General features: G+C 41.3%; 1 protein-coding gene across 1 annotated transcript; it reads left to right on the top strand.

Annotated features, from left to right (window-relative positions):
- The first annotated feature begins 175 nt into the window (after positions 1-175).
- On the top strand, positions 176-26,968 carry MTTP (microsomal triglyceride transfer protein). Its single transcript, XM_005484718.2, has 18 exons — positions 176-349; positions 4,651-4,838; positions 5,400-5,543; positions 7,416-7,523; positions 8,287-8,403; positions 9,438-9,577; positions 10,443-10,593; positions 13,933-14,090; positions 14,940-15,108; positions 15,689-15,796; positions 16,697-16,909; positions 17,921-18,132; positions 18,722-18,819; positions 18,921-19,042; positions 19,812-20,039; positions 23,815-23,939; positions 24,291-24,461; positions 25,348-26,968. Exons 1-18 carry the CDS (start codon positions 289-291, stop codon positions 25,514-25,516), a joined length of 2,682 nt encoding a protein of 893 aa, XP_005484775.2. The 5' UTR covers positions 176-288; the 3' UTR covers positions 25,517-26,968.

Here is a 26,968-nt window from a genome sequence, read left to right as displayed (position 1 = left end):
CTCTGCTGCTCAGAAATGGGTCTGTGTGGGCTCAGTATTCAAAAATGAAAGCCGGGGTGATCAATAAAATGGGGTAGAAACTGCCAGTTACCCTAGTTCTTAATAATTAACTGGAAGTCCTTTAATGAACTTAGTACCTGAGTGTGGAATTTGGAATCTGACCTTTACTACATCTAGATAAACAGTGTGGCCAAGCCTGTGGCTCTCTCTGCAAGCTCCACACTCTCAGCTCACTTCTTGGAGGTTCTCACACTTCATGCTGCAGTCAGGAGCTCGGCAGAGTCCAGCATGATTCTTCTTACCGTGCTGTTCCTTTGCATCATTTCCACCTACTCAGCCTCTGTGAAAGGTAGGTCTGTGCTGGGCTTGGTTCAGCTTCTGCCTCAGCAGAGGCAAAACCAGTGTGTGTATGCAGATCCCTGTTTTGCTTCAGAAAATTATCAGCTTTACTCAGACATGTTTGAGTAATACAAGATGCATTTACTAGCTAGGTTTAAGTGCTTGTGGCATTCCTCTCGGCAGAGGTGATGGAGGAGATGATGTTTTCAAGTGCACAGGGCCTGTGGTAGGACCAGGAGATCAGAGATCTTGAACTTGCTTAATCAGGACATACTGTGGGGGCACTGACTTCAAAGGGACTTTTCACATGCTCAGAAGTGAAACACATGGAGTGCTCTGTGGAGCAGAGCCAGGAAGTGCTCAGGGCTGCCCAGGTTTCAGCTTCTGAGCAGTTGACTCAGCTACCACTGAAGTCAGTAAGAAGCATCCTGTTAATTTCATGAGAACGTTGCTCTGTAGTAAGTCTTGAAAATCTGGATGTCTGCAGAAACCCTGTGAGCAGAGCTTTACTCAGGTGTCCTGACAAAGTCAAGGGTATGAAATCTTGGAGACTGTCTGCTTCAGCAGTGCCAATATATGAAGCAAGGAAAGGTGTCTGTAGTAGTGACTCTTCATGTACAACTTCACATTAAATTTAGAGGAGCAGCAACCTTATAAAATAAGCTGAGTTTTTTAGTTTAATGAGGATGTCTTCATCATGAATGGAAGCAGAGGGAGCACAACATCCCGGGCCAAGCTGTTAAAAGGGCTGTAGAGATGCTCTCATGGGTGCCACCTCCTGCATTCTGCAGGGAGTTTTTCTGCAGAATTCTGCAGAATTCCAGGACACTGTGTAAGCACAGAGCAGCAACCTTCCTTCTTCCCTGCCTCTATACACCCTCATGACAGGAGTTATAAAGCAGAGAAATTTGCAAGCAGTGCCTTTACCTGTCAGTTTATTTCATGAGACTGCCACATTCAGTTTATGACTAGGTACCAATGTGCCACATTTCTGGTGTCTGATCTTCCCAGCTTCCCTTTAATATCAATTAAGCAAAGCTTCTTGATGTGAAGTAGTATTTGCTTGTCACATTCCCCAGGATACTGAGCAAGCATTTTCCCTTTAATTAGTCATCCCTTCAGCTCTGCCAGATTTCCTCTCTCTTGTGCAGAGGGATTGAGAGCTAAATTACTGGCCCAAAGGCCACTTAGGGCCTCAGGGTGAGAGCTGGGATTAGGATAAGTGTTCTACCTTTTCATCAGGCCACACTGCCTTTTGGAAATATTGAAACATTATTCTGTTTGATTCAGGTAGGTCAGCACACTTAAAAGTTTCCTACTGCAGTTCCACTTGAAAAATGTTTTCAAATAAGCGGATGGGATTTGCTTTTTAAAGCTATCTGGTGTCAGAGATAGTGGCAAATATGATTTATGAAGGTAGAGCTAGCAAGTAGTTAGAGACACACATGCTGTGCATGCCATATGTATTAATAAAAGGCACAGGACTTGACAGCTGTCTCTGCTCATGCAGTGTAACCTTCTGTATTATACAGTATCATGATTTAATTATAGACTTGGCATGTTACCCTTAATGACAGACACTTAACATTACTAGTCAAACTATGTGTTATGCACTCCACCTTGGAAGCAGCACTTCTGACCCCCAGAGAGCTTGGCTGGGCTACTGGCAGTCTGTGTGTCCGTCTCTCCTCCCTTCTCAGGCAGTGGGACACTTGCCATCAGCTGAAATGTCAATGGCTGCACAGGCAGCAAGGATCCCAGTGCTGTGCTGAATACAGAGGAAGGAGCTTCTAAAAGGGTCACTTTCTATTAAGAAAAGTTTCCATCAGAAAGGTGTTGCAATATTCCTGTCAGAATAGTACTGGTGTTTTCTTGTGGAAGTCGGCATGAAAATTTAGTTGTGTTGTTTTGAGTACTGGTTCTGCTCAGTGACCCTGTGCCTCTGTCTGTCATCTGTCATCTCTCAGCCTGACCACACTCTTTATTTGTCTCTCTTGGGTTCCCCATTTCCACAGGGATAAGTGCTAACTCTTTGGAACTGCTTTCAATACTGCCTCATCCCTGCTGCTTCTCTTATCATCATCCACTCTTGGCCTACCCTTGCCCAGTCTGGCAACTAAAGGTGTCTTCTGCCCTGGTTCCTGCAGTGTTTTCTCTGTGTGAATTGGTAAAAGTTTTCAATACTTCATGTTCTTCTAGCTCCCAGGAATACTTTGCAATTATTCTTTTCTTTCATGACACTTGCAAGAAGGTCCTGCATCATTTGCTCATCTGTTTCCTTTAGGATGGAACAGCTCTATTGTATGTGGGGATAAGCAAATGCTAAAAGGGAGGAGGAGGGAAGGAACTCTTACAAAAGAAGAATAAAACCATGTATGTGTTCAGCTGTGGGGAAAGGAAGAGGGTAGATGAAAGGTGCTTTTAACTGAGAATAGGGAGGGAGCAAAACCATAACATGCACCTTAACTAATAAGACTTGTCTCTGAGCACCCAAATAATTTCTCTTGGATGTGCTATTCCCCTACTTTTTTCCTTTAGATGGGACTGTGTTTAGAATGCACCTAGTGGGTGGTATCCCTAAAATCTCAGCCAATACTAAGTCCTTTGCACTGCAGTTTCTGCTGCAAATCAAGGATTTTGAATCAGGAAGCAACTGGCTCCAAGGCACTGCAGGGAATCTGTCCCTGAAAGGCATAGCCACCTCTGAGCAGGCACTGAGCACCCTCTACTCTCAGGGGTAAGGTAGCTTCAAAGCAGGGAACTGGGGAAGGAAATTGGCTAGGAAATTCACAGTAAACCTCCAAGAAAGGTTACATGCCTCTTGGTGACTTTGTTTTGAAACAGACACACAAGACATGCAAAACCAGACAGCCCCATTGTGCCAACATGAATCCTTCAACCTCCCTGGGAAAAAATCAATAGTTACAGCTTTGGCCTCTCACGTGTGAGCAGGCTGAGCCCACTGGGATCATCAGACTTGCTGCACCACATCCCCAGCTGGCATAAAGTCTGTTTAGTTCTGTAACTTTGCCAGTTTACACAACTTGCAGATTAAACTTGCTGGAGTGTCCATTTTGCTCAGGGAAACGTTCTTTGAAGCTGACCTTAATCCACTGCTATGGTATCTGAGTGAACAGGGAAACAATGTGATGCAAAGTCTTAATGAAGCAGGGGTTTTGAACTCTTTAAGAACTGCAGAATGTATCCATACAGCCATGATGGAACTACCCGGTGCACCCACCTAAATGGGCTTTAAAATATTAAAGTGAAATAAGACTGATTTTCCTTTCTAACAATGCAGTGATTTGAAGCTTATGTAAGTGAGTCAGATAAAACAGAGGGGTATAACATAAATCAGGATAGCCTGATGAATCTCTGCAGGGGGCTTTGAAGACACTGATTCCATTACAGCATGCTTAAGAATTTCTCTGAGCTGTTGTGAGAGATTTTTCTTCTTTCCTCTGCCCTTCCCTGCACTTGTCATAAGATTGAGATGCATGTCCCTGAGGACAGCACTTTGTGTTTCTTAGATTAACTCTGTTATGAACTTGTTTCTGCTCTGTACCTCCTGAACTCCATGAAGAAATCTCCTGTGCATTCAGTGGTGCAGCATTTGGGTGTGTGAGGCTGGTGCTGTGCTGCTTACAGATAGCACCTAAGGTCACTCTCTGTGTGTTTGCTTTGAGAATGTTAAGAGCACTTAGTGTACAGCCAGCTTATTTTCCCTTCTCTTCCCTTTTACATTCCTTAAAATATATAAATTAACAGAAGAGACACAGCTATGGGAACAATTATTTAGTTGAAAGAACAAGAGCTTAATTATTTTATCTAAAAATACATTCTTAATGTTTTCATCACACTCATGTCACCCTTGGGCAAGTCTCTCCATGGAAAGATTCCCAATAAATGTGCAAGAGATGCAGAGAATTATTTATGTTGGCCCCAACAAATCACATCAGTGCATTTCACATTGCTAAGCTCACAAATTGTGTGATTATTGACAGTATTTTGAGTTACAAATAATTTTGGATTAATTTGTAATGCTAACATAGCTGAAGAAAAGAATCTGACAGTCTTAAAGAGCTAGAAAACCTTTCTTATGTTAAATATGTATGATCAGTGTCAACTTAATCACAAAAAACCCCAGCTGCTTCAGTGAGACAGCCTCTGTAATCAGGAGTAGCAGGATCAGTCCCATAAATTTTTGCTTGTATTTAAATTTTTAATTTTTCTAAAAGTTTCTTAGAGAAAGTGGTAGATTATGAGAGTCAGTAAATTCTAAAATGCTGTTTGTTTTTCCTTTCCAAACAGGGCACACTACTGGGCCCAGCCTAAATAATGACAAGCTATATAAGTTTGCTTACTCAGCTGAAGTCTATGTTGATCAAGTGAAAGCATCCCTGCAGAAAAGTGCAGGATATCGGATTTCTTCTGGTGTGGATGTCAACCTCTTATGGAGAAATCCTGACAATGATGATGACCAGCTGGTCAAAATTACGGTAATTATTGCCTTCAGACAACTTAAAACATACCCAATCTTTTCTGCACTTATCTAGCTGCTGATCTAATCTCAGAGAACTCACTTTCAGAACACAAGCTAAACTTTTTATTCTCGAGTCTCGTCAACTAAACCCAGCTGCTTTGATGATCTAGTTCCTATAGAACAAGATTTCACAAGTAACTATCTAACATCATAAGCCAGCACTTCAGAATGTCTCCTGTATTTAGAAATTGCTTCATACAGCACCTATAGCTTCAAGCAACTGGTGTGCAAGCCCTTACCTGAGGGGCAATATGTTGTCCTCAGTTGTAACTGTAAATATTTTTAAATAGAAACTGGGTTTGGTACTTAGCTCTCTGGTGACATTTTCTGGGACTTATTTCCCCAGTGGAGAGCACTGGCTTCTTCTGTAAACTTTGACACAGTAATCATGGAAGATTAATAATCAGAACCAGAAATGCAGAAAGAATATTGATTGTGTGATTTCGTCTATCTACTCTACTCCAGGCCAATTCTACACTGCTCTCTACATTAATTTTCTCTGCTTTTGCTTTGCTAGATGAAAGATGTTCAGGTTGAAAATGTGAATGAGCGTCCAGCTGATAAAAACATCTTCAAAGGGAAAAGCACAGAGAAGATCATCGGCAAAGAGTATCTGGAGGCTTTGCAGAGGCCCATAATGGTTGAGCTAGTTCGTGGAAAAGTAAGAGCCTGTCTTTTAAAATTCAGTCCCTAAGGAAACATGACAGAAATCTTTTGTTACAGACTTGAAGAAGAATTTACCAGTTCACCATTCACTCAGTGTTTTTAATAAGCCATTGTGTCCTGTCATTCTGCGTGCAATACAATAGTTGAGAACAGACTGTAATTTACTTTCTAGCCCAAGCCTAGAAGAACACCACACAATGGGGAAGTAAAACACAGATTGTCCACAAAGATAGGTACACATGTGTATGCACAATTGCTGTGTGGGATTTGTGCTATTGACTTCAGCAAGGGAAGGATTTTGTCCAAGATCTGAAGGCAGAAAAGCAGATACAATTTGTCATGAGGGATGTTCTACTGAGTCTGTGAGGAACTCAGTAGAGTGTTAATCACTTTAAACCCTTATCAAGTATTTTACCAGGATTGCTTTTCCTAGCTCCTTGGTTTTCTTATTTACTTCTGTGTCACCTGCCAAGTTAATGAGCTTGATGCTGAAAGAACTACAGTCTTATATGTTTTTCCCCCACTGGGAGACAGTCTCCAAAGTGTCCCCCTTTCTCTAACACACTTCCTCTGGGAAGGGTATTCAAGTACATCCATCCCACTCTCTTTTCCCCTACAGAGCTGCTTATGAGAGCTGCCCTTGTATTCAGCCTACTCTTGTGGCCAGGGAGTGGTGGGGCTCAAGCCATGGCTGCTTGTGCCTCCTGCCCCTGGTCCTTCACCCTCCTGTTGCTTGTGGCATTGGGCCAAGGAGCCCCATTTTCCCCTCTGCAGCCCGGGCAATGCTCAGCAGGTGGGGCAGGAGGGGCTGTGAGAAAGGAGGAAGGTTGAAGGTCACACTCCCTTTTCCGTCTGCAGAGCGCAGTGAGAGCTGTGACACTCTATCCCGGCAGGATCTTTACCTCCTGCCGTAAATAGGCACTGAGCACATACCCTGGCTGCCAGCTCAGCCTGCTGAATTGCAGCTGCTGTCAGACCTGCTCAGTAACTTTCAGACTCAGCCTTGTCATCAGTTTTACACAACATAAAAAGAAACAGGACAGCGCTGGCTGTGAACTGTGCACATCCCTACATGAGAACAGAGGTACCAGAAGAACACAGAATGCATCTGCTCCTCATACATTGCACACTTTCATATGCTAAGGCTAAGATGTAGTATTAAAAACTTGAGCTTTTTCTCAGGTGATAGGGTCTATATGCTCCTTTTATGATTTCTTTGTGGTATGACAGTTTCAACCCTGGCACAGTAATTTCACTTTTCAGGGTTACCCCAAGATAACATACTGGTTGTACTTACAGTTCCAGATAAAGGGGCATTTCTAAAGCACCTTGAATGCAGAGTGGAGGTGCAAAGTCTTGTTACCAGAGGAGAGGCTCAAGCACAATAGCTGACCCATGAAGTGCAAAGGTTGTGATATGTTTGACACGTCATTGAAGTCATTCTATCTGTGATTTATCTATGATTCATCCTGAGTTTTTGTAACCTGTGTTTAAAGTGCAACAGATATTATGCCGCTGTGGGGAGTGATTACCTGAGGATTATGCAGAAAAATGAGTCGCCTGTGGAAGTATGAAAAGTTTCCCATTTCCCATCTAAATTCTCTCTAATTCCAGGAGGAGAGATGCTCACTGCACTGAAACTGTACTTAGGTTCAGCTGAAGGCCAAAACATGTTTGTGCAGTTATTGCCAGGCCCTGCAGCCTCCGCAGTTTGCTCAAAATAAGCAAATAACACATCCAGATTCAAAGTAAAGGTTTTTGTAGAGTGGATCCTCACTATTCCTTTCTAATTTAACCAGATTTGTTACAAACTTTTGAGTGCTTACTATATGTTTGTGGTTTTGTTTTTTTTTTTCAATTCCTACAGATCAAAACCTTCTACTCATATCAAAATGAACCTGGTTTTACTCAGAACATTAAGAGAGGTCTGGCTAGCCTTTTCCAGCTGCAGCTGCACTCTGGCTCTTCCCGTGAGGTATGGTGCTCTATCAGACAAGATTATCATCACATGAGGAACAGGCAGAGCCTGATCTCCTCTGGAAGGCAGACCTGTGGTTCCTGCTGACTTCAGAAAGAGTGAACTGTGATAGAAATCAGTCCTTTGATAACGTTTGAGGTTAGGGCCTTAAGGACAGTCTTCTGCATATTTGGTGGCACCAATCAAATCACTGCAATTAGCATAAAGAAGTAGTGCAATCCATTTGATTTAAAATGCCTTTATAAATCTAGCACAATTTGGTAATAAACCACCTTAAACCAGGTCACTATAAAAGTGATTATACTGCTCTTTAAAGTTGGCTGATTCCTAAATTCAATTTAGTGGAATCCCATTCTAAATCCAAGTACCCACACAAAGTCAGCACTGATTTAGCTGCATCCATTCAAGTTGCCTTCCATTGTTATATTTCTAAACCTGTCCCCTTAAACAAAGCTCAAATTTAACTCAAACTTGTGAGTATAGTGTAAGCTACCTGGTATTTCCTAATTATTTTGTTTAAACAGCCATTGTTATTTTTCTTCCTAGCCATCTAATGAGCAGTACCCCTGCCAATCCAAAGCACATAGTTAGAACCACTGACATCCTCAAAACTGTTAAATAAACCCAAGCAGTACAGCATCTCAGGTACAGCATTCCAGCAGTAGAGAAAATGCTTCATCTTTGGAAGGTGTTGGGGGGGTCCCAACACCTTCCAAAGATAAATTCAAGAAATTGTCCTAATCTAACTCTCTTTTCCAAGGTGGACATTTCTGGGAAATGTGATACTACTTACCATGTGCGGCAAGATCAAGTGACTAAAATAAAAGACCTGGACTCCTGTGAAATAGAAAAGAAAGGATTTACCAGCCACAACAAGGTATGATTTCTTTAACAAAATAAAATCTATTCTTCCTATTTAAAATATATTCTTAGCAGCCACTACTCATCTTCTCAGAAGTCCTTCTAGCATTAGAGGAAGCAAATTCTGTATGTAAATTTTGTAGTTTTACTAGCCCAAATGTCACATGTAGTTCCCATGGAGAGAACAGGGAATGGATTCTCCTGTAGTGTAAACCACTTTGGCTCAGCTGATACAGATACAGTCATAGTGATAATAGTAAGTTTTTCCCCATCTGCTGTAAATGCCAGGCAAGATGCTGACTCCTGAATGGAGCCTGGTTAGGCTTGCCTGGAAGGTCAGAGGCTTCCCTCATGCACAGGTGTAATACAGGAGATGTGCCATAGGGGTAAATGAAGCCCTACTACAGCCCTAGTGGTCCTCCACTTTAGTAAATGGCTTTCTAAGTAGTCACTGCTGAGGACAGGCTGGACACCTGCTGGAGGCACTGGGATTCTCCACATCAGAAACTGACCTTTCTCAGCTCAGAGAAGTACAAAGACATCACACATTCTCTTAATAACTGCCTTAACATTATGACTGGGTTGCCCATTTTCACACTACAAAGACATCATCTTGTTTATAAAACAAGAAGCAAAGACAGCCTCCTTGTTTGATCTGTGAACATGACAATCTGTTCATAGGTCTGTTTGATTGTGAACATGACAATCTTATTTACAAGACATTTCTCTGGAAAAGATTCTTATCTTATTTAAAGCATATCTTAAACTAAATGTAGTACTGGGTATTTTCTCAGTTGCAGCCTGCTCCTACTGTCCTGGTACTCTGGTACATACTAAATTTGAAGCACATGGTGTAGAAGTGAGTGGCTACTTACTGCAGAGGGAATAATTGAAAACCTGGTTCATAGGCTTGAGATGCCTGCCTATATGCACCTTGCTCATATGGCTCTGCTTCATTCCAAGTCTTGCCCTCATTTGGAACAGTGAGCTCTTTTCCTATGTTGTTTGTTGAATAACCCGCTTTCTGTTTTATTTTTTAATTATTTTCAGATCTTGGATATCAGTACAAAAGCCACATCTGCTACAGTTTATGTGCTGGAAGACAGTTTCATTAAATCCATTAAGGCAGAAGAAAATTTCGTTTTCGCCCTGAATTACCGACGAAAAACAGGTGCCAAAATAGTTTCAAAGTAAGTTGGGCAATTGGGCTGTCATTGATGGTGGAGGACTAGTGCTTCAAGTCAGGTTACATGTGTAGGTTTTATAGAATTAAGATCTAAGGCTGTGAACTCTCCAGGATTTAGGTCTCTTTTTTATCCATATACAGGTCCAACTGTGCCAGGTACCAGGTCCAACTTTGATTAAGGGTTCTACCACACCACAAATAATAAATAATGGCTTTTATAAGAAGTTAACAGGCAACAGCAGGAATTGGCCAAACCCTCTTAATCTGCCCCTAGTGCTATAGGTTTTCTGTCGTCTCATTTCTCAAGAAATACTTCTGATGGATTTCCATTTCTAGCATATGAGAGTTTGGAAGCATAGAAAATAAAATCTACTGCATAGAAAGGAAACAACAGTGAAACCTAGATCTGTGTTAGACTCCAGACTCCAAAGCACTGAAAGTGTGGAGATACTCATAAAAGATAAATAATTCAGGCAACTTGGTAATAATAGATATTTAAAAGAAAAAGTACATTCAAAAATTTCACTTTCCAGATCTTTTAAGAACAATTATATGAAACATTTCAGAATGTATGTGAATACTGAAGGCTGTTTATCAAATATAACAAATCTGTGCTTTAGAAAGTCTCTCACACAGGTATTTTATTGCACATAACTCTAGCAGTAATTTTGCTGGTATCAATTACTTCTGTTACCTTAAAAGCCCCACAGACTTGCCATGTTCTGAAAATTTTAAAATAAGAATTCAGTCAGTCTGCATTCTACATTTTTTAGTCTGTGGAGGGGTTTTTTGTTTCCCCTTGGTGTGATTTCTGCATCTGTGTGCTGATGGTTGGGTTCTGATGGTGTCCTCACTGTGTGGATGTGCAGGCAGAGGCTGGAGCTGAAGTCAGTCCAAGCTGGGACGGGACTGATCGCTGCAAAGCAAGTCGCTGGTGTGATCAAGACCTTGGACCCCAATTATGTTGCCATTGCCCTGGAAGCAGAGCCAGTGAAATCCGAATGCAAAAAGTGCCCTTCAGTAAGTAAACACAGGTTCATTGGACATCACGTTGCTTAGCTGAGCAGGACAAGTGTGAAAGCAAATTTTCTGTCCAAGCAAGAACTAGGACAGGTCCAGCAGAGCAATATAAAATGCACCCTGGAGGAGGGAGTACAGAAGTGTTGCAATGGTGCTCACCCCACAAGAGTGTCGTAAGATCTACCACTAAAAGTACCAACCCTTTTGCTCTCTTTTAAAGACTGCAATATTTCTCCAGATCACTAGAAAATACAGCTCCCTGTTGTTTTATCTCACCTTGCCAGCCTTTAGCTGGGTGCACCTTATTTCCTCTGGGTGAAAATTAATTTTAAGATTGCTGACTGGTGTTTGTAAACAGTTTTATCATGGAGGAGCTGATCTGTTCCTAGGATTCAAGTTCTTTAGCCATTCCTCAGGCAGGCTAAGCATTTGTTGGTGATATATTTAATGTCTTCTTACTACCTGACCCCGAGGAAGTCTTTTGTTTTAAGGATTTTATAGGTATTTTGCAAGTATAAAATGGGGCTTTAGTGTTCTTGGGGAGTCCAATAATGTTCTCATTTTTCCCTGGGAAAAACATTGCCTTGTTTTTTTTATATTTAAGACATCTGAAGGCTAAGAGCATGACAGTGTAAATGCATCATCTTTTGTTTTACTAATGATGTTCATCATAAGCTAAATAGATTACTACAGTGATTTTTAGCAAACAGTATTAATGCTATTACCATTGAGGAATGAATGGGAACATTAAGAATCATTATTCTCTAGTGTTGATAAGCAAGATATAGTTTCTATTCAGCACACAGAATTTTAGTCCTCCCAAGATACTCCTTATGAGCACAAATGTGTTCCTGTATTGGAACTTTTGCTTTTTATTATTATTTGGAAGTAGCATTACACTGTAATAATTTTTACATTACACTGTAATATCTAATGCTTGTTGAGCCACAGGGAAGACCAAAAACACATATTTGGAGAATATGGAAATGATGCTGCCTGTGTGCTAGGGCAGTTCTAACAGGGAATATCAAGGCATCTTAAACAGAGTAGGGACAGATGGTTTTTCCTTGATTCTGTCTGTCGGGGTTTGTGCTGACCAATTTGTCACTTGGGACTGAGCTTGTCATAACTGTTATAATTTTCAGACCAAGATAACAAACACAGGGTATAATTTCAGAGCACTGCCTGGGGACTGACCTATGTCATTATAAACCTAATGGCACGGGGAGAATGAAGTTCTGCTTTCTCACTGTATTTTTCAGTAACTGCTATGAAAAGATGGGCTCTATAAACAGAACACTGTATCCAAAGCAGCAACATAGCATATGCTACTTATATTTCATGGTATACATTAATGCCCTGCTGACATGCTATGCCTTAGGGTTTTACATTCTCAAAGCCCTTTTTAAATTGTAACAGGTCTTATCTCTATCTTTATGAATTTGATAAAATAATCATTACTACCCTCATTTCCCAGATGGCAGCACTAGCTTCTCTGAGGTTATGGCAAATGTTTGCACTTAAAATCAGGTCTAGATTTCTATGTTAAGACAACATAAAGCATGCTCTTTTCAGAGGAGCTCATGTATCTTACACTCTTTTATGCTCATGGTTCCTATGGGGAAGGATTCTTGCCCCTTCTGAAGGTGAGATGGGTTTGTTGTCTTGTGCAGCCACCCTTTGAACATTGGTAAGCAGCTGTCATACACAGACATTCAAAACCGACTCCTGCTCAGTTTAGAATCTCTTGGTTTGGTTGGAGTTTTCCTGGAGTGCCCACAAGACCTCTGTTCTGATCTCTCTGTCAGAGAAACACAGGTCTGTGTCCACACTGAATTGCCATGTGGAAGTGTGTGCATCTTGTGCCTGAATGTTTGGGTTTTTAAATCCAAACTGCCTGACATTCACATCAGGAGAATGAGGGCCCTACGAAAAGTCACCTGTGAATGGTGTTTTTAATGCCATGGTCACTGCAGGAGATGGCAGCTGCTCCTGAGCACCCACCAAAGGAAGGATTGGTCTCCACTCTCTTTTTCTTGAGATAGCTCCAGCTTGCATCTCCCACCTTGCTTGTCTCTAGGGTATGGGCCAAACTGCCTAAGAGCAGCCCACACAGCTGGGCTCTGCACAGGAGAAAATGTAGGAGTAATGAGGTTAGAGGGTTTTTTTTGCTGGACTGTGGTGCAACTTCAGCAGGGGGAATAAAAAGTGACCTATATATTTATCCAATTTCAGTTAATAATAGCAACACTGACCTTGGTGCTAAGCACTAATTACCAGTTGAGGTTAAAAGACCCATCTGTGCCTCAGAACATGAGCTCCTCCCAGCTGGTCATTAATCCTCAGGAAATATCCTATGTCTCAATCATTGTTGCCTAATTATTGTTTGTTGCAGTCAATAGAAGTTGCACTCTGTACTGATGAATGATACTTCTAATTGCCAGCAGGTTCAAGTGCTATTGCCCAACACAAAATCCACAGAGGGGAACTATTTTAGTGAAGGTCAGATGGGTGCTACTTTTATTTCCCACTCAGGAAAACTGCAGTAAAGACTGTTGCAAAGAACAGCTGAGTTTTCACCAAGGAATGTTCTTGATAACTTGCGATAACAGAGGCAAAGGCAAGGGAGAGAAGAAAGGTCAAAATACTGGCATCAGTTTCTTATGGGAGTGTATCTGGAAGGACAGATATGGGTGCTTTGCTACCATGTTGGCTTGTTCAGGTAAAAAATGTGATGTGGGAATAAATACAGCAGCCATCATCCTACCTTTTATTTTGTACAATAGCTACAAATCCCTTTTTATGAAAGTTTATGAAAAAAAATGGGAATAACTTCTTGGATATTTAATCCTGTTCTGTACTAACCCAAAATTACCATCTTCTCAAAAAACATGATTAATTAGTGGATTGGGGATTGTGCATCTCCCTTTTTTTTTTTTTTAAGTCTACTTAGGAAAAAATGGGAACGTAAGGCAAACACAATATTCACCAGAAAGCACAGTAAATTTGCAAGAGAAGAGATTTCCCTTTATTCCAGTTACAGTATAAATAAATTTTATTGTTCCAAAAGAGATTGCAGTGAAGGTCATGTACAACATCAGGAAAATAATAAAGAGTTGGAAGAGAGACAGCTATAGAAAGATTTCTAAGATATTTGTGCTGGGATATCATAAGTTACTTAATACTGAGCTAAAGGATCATAGGTCTGTTGGACTGCAGCTACTTTGAGCAACAGCATTTGCTCAAAGTAGCTGAAATCATATCAGCATTTATTTAGTTAGATTTTGAGAACTGAAGCTATAATCTGAGAGATTTCACATAATATGAATTGTTTTGCAGCTTTCTGAGCACTGGAAGAACATCAGAGAACAAATGCATCCTGACAAACTTTCCAAACCTGATGCAGCAAAAAGCTTTTTGTCCTTCATTCAGAACATCAGGAAAGCTACGAAGGAGGAGATACTGAAAATTATTAAAAGTGAAAATAAAGAGCTTCTGTAAGTTACCATGAACAAGCTAAATTACTGAAAAATGCACAAGGGCAAATTGCATACAAAGAGATTGAGTTCTGCTGGTGATGTCCTAGCAATGCAAACCCAGTGTTCAGTACTGTCTACAGAAAAAGGATTTTTTTAAAAGCTATGTTTGTTCTTGTAATATAATAAATTTTCAGCACACCCTTCAGCCACCAGGGTTGTATCTGCAGTGCAAGGCCAACATAGTTTGTAGTTTAGCCAAAGGTTCTCAAACCAAATGGCTGTTCTGAAACACCTTATAACTTGTTCTTGACTTCCCATTGGTTTCCTTCAATAGGAAATACAACAAAGAAGTATTCCCAGGCAACATTGATGCCTGGGAATTGTCCGAGTATTAGAGTTTGGTTGTGAACAGCATGCACACTGAAATTTGAGAGTTGAAAAGCATTTCTGAGTCATATGGTTGGGATCTTTCAAATAAATTGTAGCAATGGAGATAAACCTGAGAGTCACTCAGGAAGCATAGAAGCCTTTTTTCTATGTTTCATTGTGCATGCAGTACTAAAACACTTCTTTAAAACTACAGCCTTTTCCTGTAAACTTTAATACACTTGTGATGGTTGGGTTTTTAAACTTATTTTGGTCCCTTATTTGCATAAATTAAAATACTATCCATGGATATGAATCTGTGTACCATTTTGAGGTGAAAGTTCAGGGACACTTTTTCCAACAAGAGTAAAAGATTCTCTTACTTGCAATGAAGAGCTGTTTCAGTACATAAGCTTCTTTCTCTCAATATGCAGCCAAGTCTTTTCAGTATTGACTGGCTCATTGCAAGGATATGTTCATTTAATTTGCACTTCTTTGTAGTCCACAGGTAGTGGATGCTGTAACCTCGGCTCAGACCCCAGAGTCACTGGAGGCCATGCTGGAGTTTCTTGACTTTAAGGATGCAAGCACTTTTATCCTGCAGGAGCGGTTCCTGTATGCCTGTGGATTTGCTTCTCACCCCAGTGAAATGCTCCTGAAATCATTAACTGTAAGTCCAACGACAAAACAAACACAACAGAGCTAATATTCTTATGCCTTGTCCCAGCCAAAGGGGAAGAGAAGAAGAAACAACTGTTGCTGTTTCTAATTTTCCTTCCTTTATGCCTTCCAGGGTTTCCTATAAGTGTGCTATTAACACAGAGCCTGCAAGCAACAAATATTCCTATGTCCAGACTGAAAGTCTAGTTACTTTGTAAAATATTACCAGAATCCATTACTTGAAAAAGAAACATAATACTGAATGTTAAGAAAATAATTTGAGGATTGTTTGATTGTTGCATTATGAAAGTTCTTTAATCAGAACTGTAAATCCCCCCTTTTTTTTCCAAATGAATCTACTTGAGACACTGAATGTAACTGGAGGTGAAAATGGCACTGAGTTATTATATGTAATATATACGTAATGATACAGCTGTGCTGTGCTTAGCCTGAGCCCAGGCCATTGTGGTAATCACTGACCTTGCACTGCATGATTTTTCACAGAAAGTGAGGGAACCTGTCGAACCCACAGCAGTGTGGCTTGTCATGTTTACTCTGAGACACTAAACAGCTTTGCTTTTGCATGACAGGAGAAGTTCAAGGGGGATGTCGCCAGTCAAGAAATCAGAGAAACTCTTGTCATTGTCATGGGAGCGCTCATTAGAAAGCTGTGTGACAGGGACGGCTGCAAGCTGCCAGTGAGTATCTGATGGTCACTGCTGCCCAGATTCTGGTCTGCAACACAGCACCGATCCCTGGTGACATTACTGGGGGAGCATGACAGACATGGGAAGCAGATTCTCCCACTTAAAATAAGTCCATGAACTCCTATGTTTGATAGAGGATTGTATTTTTTTTAATAATGACCTATACTTTTGTCAGATTTAGGCTTTAATCTTGTCTCCTCCCATTTCTGTGGCTGAACCTGTCAGCAGAAGCAGTGCTTGTGCTGTCTTGTCCAAAAGCTTTGCATATCCTCAGAGAAACACTGGCCAACTCAGGGTCTGTTTATTATTTGCAATCATCTTAGGTTATTTCACCTCTGTAAAGAAAATTCATTGATTCAAATATTCCACTGTGCCCTGAACATGCATAGAAGGAGGAAGACTTTTACTCTGAGCATGAACTGAGTAGATGCTGGTGTTAGAGGATGAGAATGATCAGACAAGGCTGCTGGATCTGTGTTGTTCAGCACTGCAGCACACCACTGAAAACTTACAGAGCCCTTTTAATTACCTGAACAGGCCCTTTTAATCTCCCTTGTCAATTGCCCAGTAGTTTTATAATATCATGTTCTGAGGCACTGAAGAACACTTCCCTTGCCTTTTTTTGTGGGAACTTGTTGGCCCCACAAGGAGGACCTGTGAAGTCCCTGAATCAGGTCAGGAGCAGCTGGCAAGTGATAAAACTCTGGATCAGGTGTCACTGTGGCTGCAGTCACTTTGGTTATGCTTGAAGGAAGCCATCAACGTACAAATGAAACCTTTGCTACCCCTGTGCCACAAAACATGCCAGAACCCAGCCCTGCCCCTTCTGCTCCTGCAAGGGGAAAAAGGGGGGTTTATGATCACCATTGAATGTGCTGTTGATTTTCCTAGGCTGTTGCGGAAGCCAAAAGGTTGATTCTGAATAGGCTGGAGAAGGCCAGCAAAGATGACAACGTGCAGATGTACCTGCTGGCACTGAAGAACGCACTCCTTCCCGAAGCAATTCCAGTGCTCCTGAAGTATGCTGAGTCAGGAGAAGGGCCAATCAGCAGCCTTGCTGCCACTGCCTTGCAGAGATACGATCCTTCTTTTCTCACCAAAGAGGTAAGAAAATATACTGCCCAAGAAAAGAAGCGCAGGAGACTGTATTAAAAATAAAGGGTAAATTCACAGAATTCATTTCTTGTCATCACCGACATGGACAGTGAGGTTGAGTCCAATCTCAGTAAGTTTGCTGATGGCACCAAGCTGTGTGGTGCAGTCAACATGCTGAAGGCAAGGAATGGACTGGTGGACTCGTGCTAGTCAGCCCTTGGCTCCAGGGTCACACACAGCCACCAAAGGCAGCCTGCCGTCTGCAGGGAGAACCGGGCTCTGCTCGCCAGAGGGAGCATTTGGGCATCTGTGCAGCTCTGTTCTTCCTTGTGTTTTCACACAGGGAGAGCACACAAAGTAAGAGAAGGGTAAAATAGCCGCATTTTACACTGCAGCCTCTAAGAATAGGAAAAGACATAGAAAACAGTGGGACAAGAGGTCCTTCCTCTGCTGCATTGCCTTGTATTCCGTTTCATACCTGCTGGCCATCAGGATTGAGGCTGTCCGGGTGCTGCTCTGCAATGAGCATATAGGAGGCCATTCAGTGGGACTACATGGCTTTCCACAAATTCCCTTGTGACAAAGATGTGTCACAATCTTCTCAGGGACACGCCACCACAGGCACTATCTAGAAAATTAAAATAACAATATTCTTGGTTTTTAAAGTACATGTTTCTTTAACAGTCAAGAAAATCTCTGTCTTACCACTGCCGCATTTGTTCTTAGTGTTGCTACTTATTTACAGCCCTGCTTTAAAACCAGTGTGTAAGGCTGTATTTGGTCTGTGGCTCAGAGAACATAACAGATGTCCCACTTGTCCTTGTGGTCACTGAGCTATACATGTCTCAACATTCCAAAAGGACCACGAAAAACATGATGCTGAAAATATATCCTTATGTATTAGCCTTAGCTATGGAGCTAACTAATCTAACTTAAGCTGATATTATAAACGGCATTCCAACCTGTACTTTGCCCAGTCATCTGCATGAGCACTGAGTGAATAATGTGTTTCCTGACCAGGTGAAGGAAACAATGAACAGGATATACCACCAGACTCGCAAAATCCACGAAAAGACAGTGAGAACCACAGCAGCTGCCATCCTCTTAAACAGTAACCCATCCTACATGGAAGTGAAAAACATCCTGCTCTCCATTGGGGAACTGCCTATGGAGATGAACAAGTACATGCTGTCCATGATCCAAGATATACTGCGCTTTGAAATGCCTTCCAGGTACATTAAGTTCAGTGTAAATAAATACAGCCCTTCCTTACAGAGAACACACAGGTTCTCATGAATTACTAAAACTTAAGGAGAGTATGAAGGAATATCTTATTTTTATGTCCCTTGTATTGTTATTTCAAAATAAATCCCTTAATTTCAATGTCATTATTTTAATAGCTATTCACATTTTCACAGGTACAAAAAATAATTGGGCATCTGACTTGCATTACTGTGAAAAATGTCTTCTGTCTCTCAAATGGTCCCTTGCTTCTGCATTTTCAAAACCAGCGATGTGGAAAAATTTTAAACATCAGGGTGTGAGAATGAAAATAATCAATATATATCTTCTTAAAAACATTAATTTTCAAGCAAGATCTTTGCTTGCCTTTCTTCCTATGACTGCAGGGAGTACCTGAAATTGAAAGAGAGACTGGGTTAGGGCAGATTTTTAGTGGGAAAAGGTTAGGGTTTGGAAGACCCTCTTTCCAACTGGGAAATTCACCCTCTCAAATTTGATCTTTCTATGAAAAAGTAATGCATGGTACTGTAACATTTTTGTATCTCAGTGGGTTTGTTTGTTTGTTTTGAAATCCCACAGCAAAACAGTTCGGCAAGTTCTGAAGGACATGCGTGCCCATAACTACGATCGCTTCTCCAAGATGGGCTCTTCCTCTGCCTACACTGGATATATCACACGTATGTAACCATGAAACTGCCTTTGAACCCTCTTTGTATTCCCCAACATTTCATTAATCCACTAGTGTAGTCACAGGTACCTTCTTTCTTTTTCAATTAAGGTGGTCCTGATGTGTCATCCACATACAGCCTCGACATCCTCTACTCTGGCTCTGGCATTTTACGGAGAAGTAACATGAACCTCCGTGTTTTTGACAGAAGCACTGACCTTCATGCCATCCAGGTAACTGCCACACTGTGCACAATAACTTAGCCAGGATGTGGTCCTTTTTTCACAGCTTCTAAATCACTTCAGCTAATGCTTAAGACCATAAGGCTTGCTGCACTGGGCAGACAACAAGCCAATAACAGGGGAAAACCCCACAATGTGGCAGAAGTTGCCATAAAAAAAACAAGTGTTTTGTTTTTTATCATACATTGTGGTCTGTGTCTGTGTAAAGCCTATGCTGTTTCTCTGATGTAATCAATAAAAGCTTTGTGAGTTTGTAAAATCAGGTCTCAGTTCAGGTTATGTCACAGAAGGGAAATTCAAGGAGTAGATCAAATGTACAAATCAAAGAGATTTTAATGTCTGTGTTTTAGAATTTTCTTGTTATTGGCAAGAATCTTCAGTATTATATCTCTTCTAAATTTATGCAGGACAAAAGTATTGCAGTGGAACACCTTTGGTCTTTCCTCCCAACTGTCCCTGAAAAATAGTTATATGCATTAAGGAAAATGTGTTTGAAGGAAAACTTGTCTTAGGATTATGATCTGCATGTGGGTAAATCCTGCTCAGCAGCTAAAGGGCAAAAACATGGCATGAGATTATTTTATTTTCCATTTTTCTAAGTACTCTTCCTAGTTCCATTAAGTCTTACCCTCATACCTTTTCCACTACAACTACATAAATTAGAATTAGGCATTTAGACATAAAGAAAATATGTGGTGTTGTTAATGGTCTGAGTCAGGCAGCATTTTCTCATTGATTCTGTATCACTGTTCCTTCATAGGTGGTTCTCGAAGCTCAGGGTCTGGAGTCCATAATAGCTGCAACTCCTGATGAAGGCGAGGAAAACCTGGACTCCTTTGCTGGCATGTCAGCCATTCTGTTTGGTTTCCAGCTGAGACCAGTGACATTTTTCCAAGGGTATGGTGATTTAATGTCTAAAATGCTCTCGGCAACTGGAGATCCCATGAATGTGGTGAAAGGACTTGTCCTCCTCACAGATTTCTTACAGGTACTAACAGCACACTGTTTGCTTCTTTTTCTGTCTCTTAAGCACAGATGGTTCCTCCCCCACACTGCTATTGTAGGACACCTTATTTTTTTTATTCTCAATGCTGAAACTTGACCAGTGTTACACAGGTTACCTTTACTAGGAGAGCAATAGAAAAGTCATGGTTATTTAAAACCAGAATGAAATTACATGAAAAGCAACCTAGAACAAAGGTGAGAACAGATATTCTAGAAAATAAACCAGAAACTTAACAAAAGCAAATTCAACTGAGTTTCCTGTTGCAAACTCATGTTGCTCTCAGCTATGACCTCCCCTCCCACAGTTGCTTGTAATACACTCTTGTCCCATATGACCACCTAAGTTTTCCTCTTCACAAGTTGTCCAGGGACCTTGTGTCCAGTTAGGCAATAATTGTCAGGTGAATGAATCAGAGAAGTGTCCTTCAAAGAACAATGCTAAGAGGTCCAAATTTCAACTGTTTATTTCTAGATAAAACAAGCAATTAAAATGAGGATTACACAGTTTTTATGCAACTGTCATCCCAAATGATTTGCTAATTTTGTGCTTAAATAGATTTACATTGAAATATAACTGGCTACATAATGTGTTATTGGAGGACTAAGAATCTAGACATCTCTCTCAAAGTGCAGGGTCAGCATCTTTGCTCTTCCCAAGCTGACATCTCCTTAGGACCTGTGGATTTAACAGCTGTACTCAGCTCACAAAACATCTGCAGTCTCAAACTTTACTTTTGGCTTTTCCCGTTTAATTCCTGACCAAAGAAAATGCCAGAGTTAGATGATAAGAGAATCCACTCTGCTCAAAATTACACAGAAACACCCTCTGCACATGACAGGTTTTCCCATCCAGAACCCAGCTCAGCTCCTTCTAATGGTATTTTAAGTCCAGAGGGCTTCCCAAGTAGTGCCCAAATTGGCTAACTAAAGCTCATTCCAGCAGTGCTTTACAGTTCACACGCAGATTATGGGCAAAAACTTTGCTGTGACCTATTTAACAAACAGACCGCAGAGGTGAGAAAGATAATCATGTCTAGTCCTGAGCACAGGGAGCATTTAGAGAACTGAATATTTCCAACTGCTGTGCATGCACGAAGCTCCAGACATACTCTGGCTGAATCAGCTGGCTGGGCACCCCTAGAGCTCTGCTCGCCAGCAAATTCTCCACTCCTTGCCTTTGGAGAGCCTCTCAAAAGTCTGGGGCAGCCAGGGCTGGGACTGTGAGCCATTTTTAACAATATCAGGGTGCAGGGTTTTCAGTCAGTCACTGCCTTTTTGGAAGCCTTGGCAGCAGTGTCTTACCTCCACACCCCACAAGAGCAGGAATGGTTTAAAGCACTGTTGAACACAGCTTCAGGCTGAGCTCCCTTTTAAGCACAGCCCATCTTTCTAAGAATGGTCTTATAGCTACACTCCCACTCAACAGCACATCAACATGGTTTCGGCACTTCCCTGTGGCCACAGTTTGAGGGCTAAGAATAACCCAGAAGTTATATTCCTGCTAGAAAATAAACAGCTCTCATAAAACTATTTTCGAGACTCCTAGGTCACCTGCATTAAAGTTCAGCAGTGTTAATAGTTCTCCTAGGCAACACACCTGCCAGAAGCCCAGAGAAATGAAATACTGTATTGATAGGTCAGAGAAGCCATTTGAAAGCCAGAGCCCAGTGGAAGGTAGCCAGTTCCCAGAGAAGTGCTTGTTGCAGCCATCTCTATGTTGCATTACAGTAAGATTGCATTACAGTGCAATACATAAAGACACGTTAAAGACACTTTCTTATTGAAATATGGCACATTTCAGCATTTTAAACAGTAAAAAATGACTGATTCTGATCTTGTGGGTCACATTTTCCACTGCAAATGGGACATAAAGCTTAAAATAGGAAAGCAAAGGAAAATACTTCTCCTTAGGAGGCTGGGTCCCTGTGATTTACACCTCCCATCAGCCTGGATTGGATTTGCACATGAGACGAGGGACAGGCTGAGCTATAAATAAGGAAATAGATGAGCTAGTAAAACACAAGACAAGTGCTCCTTAACTTCTCTGCTGGTTTCAGTGACAAATACAGCTTAATTCTAGGTAGCATTTAAGTCTTGAACCATGCAGCCTTTGTAAACCCAGCCTACTTTAATATTCTTGGATGCAATGTGACAATACATCTAAAAATATCTGCTCCTCTGGCTGTGTGTACTATCTCTGCCAGCATGTATACTGTTACCTCCTCACTCATTAGCAGCTACCCACCAATCCAGTCCCAATTAAGAGCAAAGTAAAATAAAGTAAAACAAGCTTTGTGTCTACACCTAAACAGACCAACAAGGGAAGCGTTTTATGTCTCATTGCAGTCAGTATAAAAACTCCCTTTGATTTCAGAAAGGTTTCAGTTTCAATCCATGATTTTAACTTGGGTGAAAATAAGAAATCAGAGCATCATATGACCACACTTGCTGGGGTCACACTGGATTTATAAGCCACAGCCAGCCCACTGCATTCTTTAAATCTCAAGCCCACTTTAGCAGCAACTGACTGCCAAGATGGCTCTGCCAAGCTGGTTCTGTCAAGGAAATAATTTCAAGGATAATTAACTTACCCTAAAAGGTGAAGTAAGCATGTACAGCTACCATAATTATCCGAGTCTTCGATTACAGCTGGATAACTTTAATGTTCTGAACAAAACCCTTCCCTGATGTTGCTCCTTGCTATAGGGATTAGGAAGCTAGACTGACTCTCTGCTTGCGTCTTTCTTAAATCTTGGGACAGCATTAGTTGGAGCCACTGGACTACTGAATAGCTAAGAAGAGAATAGAGTCTTCTAGGGTGCCTTGACATCAAAAAGGGACAGGAAATTCATATTCCCACATATCCTATAAAGGCCTGCAACATCACAGGTGCTGAGAATACCACAGGCACAGAACTCTGAGAGGAGAGAGAAAACCATCTGTGAGACTGAAGAAGGTGTCCTGTATATGAGGCACATGATCAAAAGAAGCTTTTCCCCAATTAATATTTCTTTTAAAATGGTGAATTAATCCACTAGTTCTTAGGGAAGCAGGACAAATATGTAAAGAGAGATAGATTGCCAAGCTGGGTAAACCCTGAAATCTTGGCTGTGTGTCAAACCTTAAAAGGAATTAACTGCCATGACCCTGTGCTATATTACCACTTCCAAAATTGACTTCATGGATGTGTTTCTACTCCAGCCTTACAGGTTTCATGAAGCCATGAGCACATTTGATATTTGTTAGAAAATGCATTTAATGCCAATTAAGGTGCATTAGCTGATGGGTTTGGCCACCCAGCCACTGAAGACGTAATTCCTGTCATATGGTGGGTTTGGAGCCACTGCACAAGTGGCAGCATCTCACTGCCAGTACAGGGGTGCTGGTCACTCTGCACTGCACCTGTGCTGGGCTTCCAGCAAGGAGTTCAGTCTGATTCAGCTGGACTGCTGTCACAGCCTCCGTGGGGCTCGTGAGGTAGCTCTTGGAGACATGATATTCCCTGCAGTGACACTCTGTGCAGAAATGATGCCAGCTGGCACACAGGGGAGAGGGGAAGGATGCAAGGTGCCTTGCTGTAGCTTCATCCCATTTCTGGGGGAGGGAGGTGCATCAGGATGTTTTGTCCATCCTTTCAGAAAATCCTTCTATTCCTTTTTGTTCCTGCAAAATGGCAAGTGGTGTGAGTGCAGGACCAAAGGGAATAAGGAAACCTCAGAGGTGTGCAGTCAGTAACCTGTGCTTTGCCATGGCTCCAGGAAATCCAGCTGCAGTCTGGGCCCACAGCCAGTGCAGAGTTCATGGGTGGGCTGGCCATCGACATCTCCGGAGGGATGGAGTTCAGCCTGTGGTACCGGGAATCCAAAACCAACGTCAAGAACCGGTGAGATACCCCCAGCACACGCTGTAGCTGTAGGCACCTTAGGCTTCTGAGCCAAGGTAGCACCAATGACACAAATTTAAATATGAAAGACCTTGCAGATGAGTTAGAATTAAGCAACTAAATAAATAGAATGAAATAGTTGTGTGCATGGGAGAATGTCTGTACTTCTCTATTCCTTTCCACCTGGATAATACCAGTTCCCACTGGTCTTGTGTGAATTTATATACCTTTAGGTGAAGAACAGGCTGCTTTGAGGGCAGTTTTTGTTTGTGTGGTAGGACTATTTGTAATTCAATTTCCTCTTTTTTAATGTGTTTTGAAACAATTGTAATGCCTAATTTTTTTTTGTAGGGTAGCCATGTTTGTAGCTGGTAACACCGAGGTGGATTCCTTCTTTGTAAAAACTGGTATGGAAACCACTTTGGAAACAGAAACAGCTTTAGACTTCATCTCCACAGTGCAGTTTTCACAGTACCCATTTTTGGTCTGTATGCAGATGGATAGAGTGGACTCTCCATTCAGGTAAGGACTAAGAGCACACACTTTCTGAAGTGTCTTTCCAGCTAGCTGCTGGAACTTTTGGTTTTCACAGACACAAGATTATCCACTGAGGCCAAATTCCAGCCTAACACGATGAGGTGCAGTGCAGGCTGTTACACACACTGACCTCTCTGCTAACCCATTCCTCCCTGAGATTCAGAAATAACCTTTCTGAAGATCACAACTGATCAGCTCTGAATGTGCACTTCAGCCCAATTTTTTAATTTGATTTTGCAAGTGAATTAACTGAAGTGGCAGGACAGTAGTGCCCTTGTGTGCAATCAGTTCTGATGGCGACCTCAGTTTTTGCCAGCAGTAGTTCTCTATTATGCTATTGAGAAAGGAAGTGCAAAGCCATACATGAGCTGAAGTGGAAAGCTCTCTTCATCATCTGCTATTTACTCATGTCAACAAAAGTACCTGGTCTGGTACTCCTGCTGCCATTGTGTTCTATCATACTTTATTAAGGCACCAGTTTTCCTGAAAACAAAACCACTGTGCAATAAGGTTAAAAAGATGCTCTTCAGTAGCCAAATGGTGATCAAATTTGCCTTATTGGGTATACTGCTCTCTTCTAATCCCTATTTGCTAACACCTAAGGAAGGTAACATTTGTAGAGCCTGTGCCAGATTGCCATTCAGGTTTTTCTCATCTGAAAGATTGTTAAAAACCTGAGTATTTTAAGGCTTTGAGAACCTTCAGGAAATCCTAAGAAAACAGTGTCTGCTATTCTGCAGCTACTAAAACATCCGCTGCTTCTGTCTGCTGACTGTGGAAGGGCCACCTGGCCCGTGTGCTAGGGTTTGGTAGCGGGGTGCAAGCTGTGCCCAGACCTGCTGGTGGCAGAGCTGGTGCTGTGTCTTTGCAGGACGCACATGACCAAGTACGAGAGCCTGCCCTCCGGCAGGCGCTACACGGCCCGGAGGGGCAAGGCAGCCACGCTGGCCGGGAACGAATACCCCCTGCACCAGGAGAACTCCAACATGTGCAAGAAGGTGTTCGGCGCCAAGTCGGACTCTGCTGGCGGCTGGTTTTGAAAGCAGCGCCTGGGCTCCTGCTGTCCTGCGCCCCTCAGTGACTTCGGCCTGCACACACCTTACCAGCGTGGAGCTTGACCCTGCACTGCTGCATTAATGGGAAATTTGCCATTGATTTCAACAGGCCAGCATCAAACTCTCAGTGTGTGCACAGTGTTTACATATTAACCTGTATTTAAAACTTTTGTAAAAAAAAAAAGCCCTAAGGCAAATAAAGACCAATTTGGTAGCTTTTCATGCACTCCCATAAGGGTGGTGCTTGTTCTTCATTTTTACTTTTTTGTGCCAAAAGCAAAAGTAATCCTTCATTTTTTTTTCTTGGGGAATACAGAAGTCTGTGTTTTTGATGTGTGGAAAGAACAATTATGATGTATAAAGAATGATTATTTATAAATGTATTTTAAAGTATTTAGGTATTTTAGGCCTATGACCGATCCCTGTTCAAATATTCAAGTACAATTAACATCCAGATAGGACCATGAATTCCTGCTTACTCAGTATTGCCTGTTTACAAAAAAGCAGGTTTTATTTTACATGATTTTAAAGCATTTTGTGGGTTTTTTTAAGCAGGCAGAACTTGATTATTATTATTTATCTTTTGGAGTTTTTTATTAACTGCTGTAGTTAAATACAATTGATTAACAGTGTGGGGTTATGTTTCCAGAAGGAACTTACAGTTGCCGTAATTCTGTTCTCATTGAAATCAATGGTGTAATTTCTGTAGCTACCAGAAGCAGGAGCAGAGTTAAGCCAATATTGGCAGCTCATCAAAATTTGTCTCCCTGTGTGTAATCAAGGCAGGTGCATTTCAAAAAATGAGCATTCATTAAGGCAATTCAGAACTATGAAGAAGGAAAGGATCTTGAAAGAAATAGATTTTGGATGCACAGTCTAGCAAAGCCTGTGCTGAGCCAGAACATTTTCTTCTAGGTAAGTTAGGCTTGTATTTCAATGCAAAAAATAATCACTACTCAGACAAGTCCTCTGATTAAAATTACTTAGACACTTCAAGCAGTGTCTTCATAGGATATGTGAAAAAATAAAAAAAAGTTTTACATCAGCATTGCAGATTAAAAAAGAATATACCCCATCCCAGCTCAGCTGATCGCTCTGATCCATCTGATTTCATTTTTATAAGACAAGATGGGCAAGTGCTGTTCACAAAAAAAAAAAGTAAAATAAAAAGGCAAGAAGAATTGTTTATTTTTTAAAATACCAAACCCAAAAGCAGCCGGGAAAAACTCATAAATTGTCATGAAAAAAATTTATTACAAGATTAAGGAAAAAAATCCAGACTCTTTTGTGTTGTAAAAGCCAACAGTGCAGAAATCTGCAAAAATCAAACTGTTAGTGGGATGAAATGGTCTGCTAGTTGTCTTTACTGAAAATGCTGGCACATTTCTAGTCAAAGCCTAAATAAAACAGGTAAAAATACAGTGTGAAGAAATTGTT

Source organism: Zonotrichia albicollis, chromosome 5 (assembly GCF_047830755.1).
Source record: "Zonotrichia albicollis isolate bZonAlb1 chromosome 5, bZonAlb1.hap1, whole genome shotgun sequence".
Taxonomy (NCBI): domain Eukaryota; kingdom Metazoa; phylum Chordata; class Aves; order Passeriformes; family Passerellidae; genus Zonotrichia; species Zonotrichia albicollis.
The sequence above is the reverse complement of the archived record's forward strand: the minus strand, read 5'-3'. Positions and strand labels throughout refer to the sequence as shown.